General features: G+C 31.9%; 1 protein-coding gene across 1 annotated transcript; it reads right to left on the minus strand.

Moving 5' to 3' along the window:
* Window positions 1-249: 249 nt before the first annotated feature.
* Window positions 250-762, minus strand: LOC146996286 (histone-lysine N-methyltransferase SETMAR-like). Its single transcript, XM_085821403.1, has one exon. It carries the CDS (start codon window positions 760-762, stop codon window positions 250-252), a length of 513 nt encoding a protein of 170 aa, XP_085677529.1.
* Between the last annotated feature and the right edge of the window lie 4,575 nt (window positions 763-5,337).

The following is a 5,337-nucleotide window of genomic DNA, read 5'->3' on the forward strand; positions in this document are numbered from 1 at the left end:
TTCTACTAAAATTTACATATTCTGGCATTGGCAGTTCCAGGGGAAAGTAAGGCTTGACAGGAAAGGTAGTTTAAACTTAAAATAAATGTTAGTTAAAATAAATATAAACTCTACACCGTGATGGTTTGGTCCACTGTCAGAAGTTCTAGTGCACCATTTGGCGACTAGTCCACCAGATACAGAGCAGGATTTTGCGCGGGTGGAGAGAAGGTTTCTCGTAGTTGGAGGCACAGGGTCCCGTGGTCACAACTAGTGTCTGGAACGCCTAAGGGTGTCATACTGGACCCACTTTTCATCGCTAGTGAGTACTTGATCAAATAAGGATGTACTGCGATGCCGAGTAATCAATGACAAAAAGGCAGTAACACGCTGTTGCTTGTTTGCATCGGACAGTGAGAGGGGTACCCACTTGCTCAGCTTGTATGCCTTTCCATAGCGGTGCAAATGGAGTCTGATCGTTTCACCAGATATCTGGAAGTGTGCAGCAAGCTCATTACATGTTTGGCTACTGCCACTACTGCCACTTTCTATGGCTACTCTCAGGGCCTCATCGTGCAGCGCTTGTGGCTGATCGCTGCCTGGTGTATCACTAAGAGACATATCCCCTGACCTGAACTTCAGAAACCACTGCTTAACGGTTCGTTCGTTGACCGCATCATCCCCAAATGCCTGGCAAATTCGACAACTTGATTCTTCTGCTGACAGACCCACTTTAAAATCATACAGCAAACAACTCCGAACGAGCGTCTTTGACGCTTCCATTTCAATCAGTCGCTGTGTGAGTTACGTTTGAAGTCCGTTTCCATTACTGATGCAACGCGCTTCTATACTCTTGGTCAATGTCCGGACTCTCATCCTAACCACTTCATCGCCAGGTTTGGCGACTATTTTTATGTTGGGGTTCACTCTTCTAATGTAGTATCAGAAACATGGAGGTAGGAAAGGGAGGAGGGGCCATTCCGCGCTAGAAGTGAAGCACTGCTTTGAAGCTTGGGTCACCAGACGGGGTGTTTTTTGTTTACATTCAGAAGCTCGCTTGACAAAATTCTGATAGTATTTCGACACGCGACAGTTCCATAGAAATCGAAAAAGGAACACTCTCGCATGAAAGAAACATTCATAGTGTGAGCAATTTGTATAGTTTAGTGACATTTACGCAAAAATCACATCTTGGTTATTTTTCGATAACTAACAACAGCGATTTTGATTATGAATTTGTTTTATAAAATTCTAAGCTGTTGCACTACAAAAATATAGATTTTAAGAAAATTGCTAAAAGAGATCTGCCAAAATTTATTTTCTAGAAGATTTGAAAAGTTTGAAACTTGATGGCTAAATGTAAATATAAAATTATGTATGTTAAAATATTTGTAATTAGGCACACAGGTCAGATTAAGTTTTTATTAAATAGAGTAACGCATGCAAGGGCTATCTGCCTAAAGAGAGAGATGCCATCGTGGGGGAATTTTGAAGAAAAACTGACCTTTGAGTGGGTATTAAAAATAATACTTATAATTTTCATTCAAATTATATTCATATATATTTTTTATGTAAAACTTTCGGGTGTATGCTAAATTAGTGTAAATTACTTTACACGAAAAATATAGTGAATGCACAGAAATTAAAGATTTGCACATGACGGAAATGATAAATAGGAAATATGTATGGGTATTTATGCATGTGCTTGCAAAAAGCATGTATCTGCCTTTGACAAAATACTTAAATATTCATTAAATTATTTATAAATGTATTTGAAATGAAGAATTTATTCACTTATAAACAACTGTGATAGTACTGTGAAGAAATCTAATGATTAAATGTATCTAATTTATAATGATTATAAATGTTATCTAAATATATAATAACCTTAATATTGAATTGTAAACATAAATTGAAATCCTGTTGACAAATACGTTATAAAACTATTTAAGCAAGAATTGTTCGTATTGGAAAGCAATCTGTTAAAAGGTATTGTAAAGCAAATGCTACGAGATGCGCACTTAAGAACGTAATAAAGAGTTTTGGAATATGTATTGTTGAAATGAAGGGTAAAAAAAAAAAAAAAAAAAAAAAAAAAAATCTGATAAGTATAATTAAAAGAATTATTCCCTTTACATTTTATAATAACTCAGTTACAAGTTTTAAATAATACTTAAAAAAAAAAACTTATTTTATTCCCTTTCAGAAATGTTCAGAGAAAGTCAAATACTATTTTCCTAATAATTCTCTAATTTAAAATGAACCGAATAGAGCATTATTTATAAATTGACTTACATTTTTCGATTTAAAAGAAGCCAAAAAATCATGTCATATTTAAGAAAGTATTTTAGGAAGAAGCTGTATAAATAGAAAAGAAATAATGCATAATTTTAATATTAATAATACAATAAACTTTGATCTTAACTTTTGTACCTTAACCGAATAAAATCGAATTACCTTAATTTTTTTCTAATGTAATTAACGAAAACTTGTGAAAATATTTCATTCAAATTAAACCATTCTGAGAAAACTGTCCTGTGAAAAGTATAGCATTTAATTCCGTTCAGAATGAAATGTTGTTTAAAAATATGTTGTTTTCACATACTTAGGACTCTGAAGTGTTGTAGAAAAAGAAAATATATACATTTATATGTATATTTGCGACGTAATTACAAAATATTTACACCCGAACGCGTCAAATCCCATAGAACTCAATGGTAAATGACCCAATGTTTTGGTCACCACGTAGGGATCGCCGGTGCTTCAGAGCAGGGTACGGAGAAACTTGTTTAGGGCGACTCCTTCTTACTTCCTACCTCCATGATCAGAAACGACAAGAACTTTTTTGGTTACCTTGTAAACGATACGTTTGTTAAATATAAAACATATTTATCATAAATTTCATGAAGAAAACTATTTGAACATTATATTTTTGTAGAATATATTGTATAGTAAAGTTTTTCCCTTTCTTTTTAAAAACTTTTTGGTGCACTAAACTACTTGAATACAAGATTTTTTTTTATAAAACAATACGTATGGTAAATTTGTTTTCCTATTTTTCTTTTAATTTTTATCGGTTTATCTGCTCTTCTTCTCTAATTTTTTTTTTTTTTTTTTTTTTTCCAGAATTAAGTGTAATTAAGTGACACTTGTGACCAAAATTTATCATAAAGACAAAAGTCCTTCTTTATTAAAATTTGCGGCACTTAAACTTCATTTCCGAAAACTTATTTATCAATTGCTGGACGTCCATTTTCTCAGCTATCTCAGCTTCAACGCTCAATAGTCATAGATTTGACAACCGATCATGTGTCATAGTGTTTCTGAAATATATTTCTATTAGTTTCAGCTTTGAAAATGGCTGTATTGGCTGTGGTTACAGGTACAATATAAAGAAATTGCACACTTCCGAATAACTGCTTGCCATGTCATAATACTATTTTACCATTGCTAATTTAGCTAAATCCTTAATGGATTTCAAATTTCGAATTTCTGTTCCTAAAGTATTCATAAATAATAGCAGTTGTACTTGCAATGATTAGTAGCGTCTTCTTTATATATTTTCTGTATTTTTGAAACATCATTAATAATTTTCTTATTTGTTAATGATGACAAAGCTTTAGGTTCCAAAAACGAAAACGTCATTGGAATTCCAGTCATTCTATATTTTAACTGAGGATTTTAAATATGGACAACAGCACACAAAAACTGTGACTTTAAAAGAAATTTCAGAATTTTCAAACCTGTTACCCTCACTAATTTTTTTTTTTTATTTATTTTTCTTTCATTTTCAAATTTAGTTTCTGTGCCACATTGTCGTGACCGATGATTGTGGGTTCTTTCCATACCTTGTTCGATGTCACACTTCAAATAAACTTGTGCTTTTTAAACTTTCTTATTCATAGTAATACAGTACAACATTTATATCTTTCATGTCTTTTACAAATATGTTCTAAAGATTTTTGTTTTATTTTTTAACTATTCAGCGCGTTTAGTTTTTTTGAAGTACAATTTAATAATCGCAATCGTCTCACGTAGTCCGTTTTACTGTTTTTTCTCTGCATTTCGCTGACGTTGGCGTCCTCGTTTTTTATACAATACGCCAAGGCTTCACGCCCGATTATTTGCTACAAACCTAGCTTCATAATATCGTCAAACTTGTTTCTCATACCTTGCATACTGATAGAAACGCTTTTTGATGTTAACGAGCTTCATTCATGTCGATTGATTTTCTTTGTAATATGCCAGGGATAAATAGAAGGGCTAGCTCATTTCTTTGTTCGACTCCTCGCCGACGCGAGCCTAATGGGGGGACGTACCAGGCAATAATCTGACGTCACTGTGATGCCACCATGGACCTTATAAGAAATAGACTAACCTAAACGGGTTTTCTTCGTCGTCTGAGGCGTTGCCGGCTGTCACCTTGATCACATTCGGAGGAGTAGGGACGACTTGCAGAAATTTAACATTGGTTGCCTATTGCAGCGTGTATAATTGTCAAGAAAAAGCTGGTTGTAGCGCCTCCTTTCACAAATTAGAATTTCTACATATTTTTATTTTTGAAATTGAGATTGATTTTTAAAAATTTAACATATTTATCATGCATAATTAATGTTCCAAATAATTATAAAGCTATTGCGTGCTTTCAGGGCTGGATATTTTTTTAGCTTTACCTATGCTGTAAGGAAATTTGTAACTACTTCTTTTAGAAAATAATATTTTAAATCTGAACTAATAGAAAATTTCAAACAAACAATTTTCTTTTGCAATTTTTATGCTTTTCATTGGTGTAAATAAGTAAAAGTACTAAAATATTTAAAAACAAATTTTTTAAAGTTTTGTTTAAAATTCTAAATTGTGCTGCTTTTTTAAAATTACAGATGAGTATTATAGCACTATTTATTATCTTTATTTTATCTTTTTTTCCTCTTCATTACGCTTAGAAAATTTTATGCTCCGAATTTTATGAATTATTAAAATAACTAATCCACTTTAATGTTAATAATTTAATGATCATATATCAAATAAATACGATCGATTTGTAATGTTATTATAGTTTGGAAAATCACTGCCTGAAAATTTTCATTAAATTTTAAAAAAAATTATCAGATCTTGTTTAATTTTACTTTATTTATTTCAAAGCGTCACGTACTATCAATCTTATTTAATTTTACTTTATTTTTACGCAAAATTAAGTTCATAAATTTTGTGCTTAGATTTTTTACCGTTTTACCAAAGTAAAGATATTTGTACAAGAATTACGCGTGAAAAAAATGCGCGAAATGCAGTAAAAAGTGCATTAATGAGATATATTAAATCCTATTTGGAAAAAACTGTGGCTTTCATAATCTCTTCACT

The sequence above is a fragment of the Stegodyphus dumicola genome, chromosome 7, assembly GCF_044657685.1.
Source record: "Stegodyphus dumicola isolate Sdum_Otavi_A_Nest chromosome 7, ASM4465768v1".
NCBI classification, from domain to species: Eukaryota; Metazoa; Arthropoda; class Arachnida; order Araneae; family Eresidae; genus Stegodyphus; species Stegodyphus dumicola.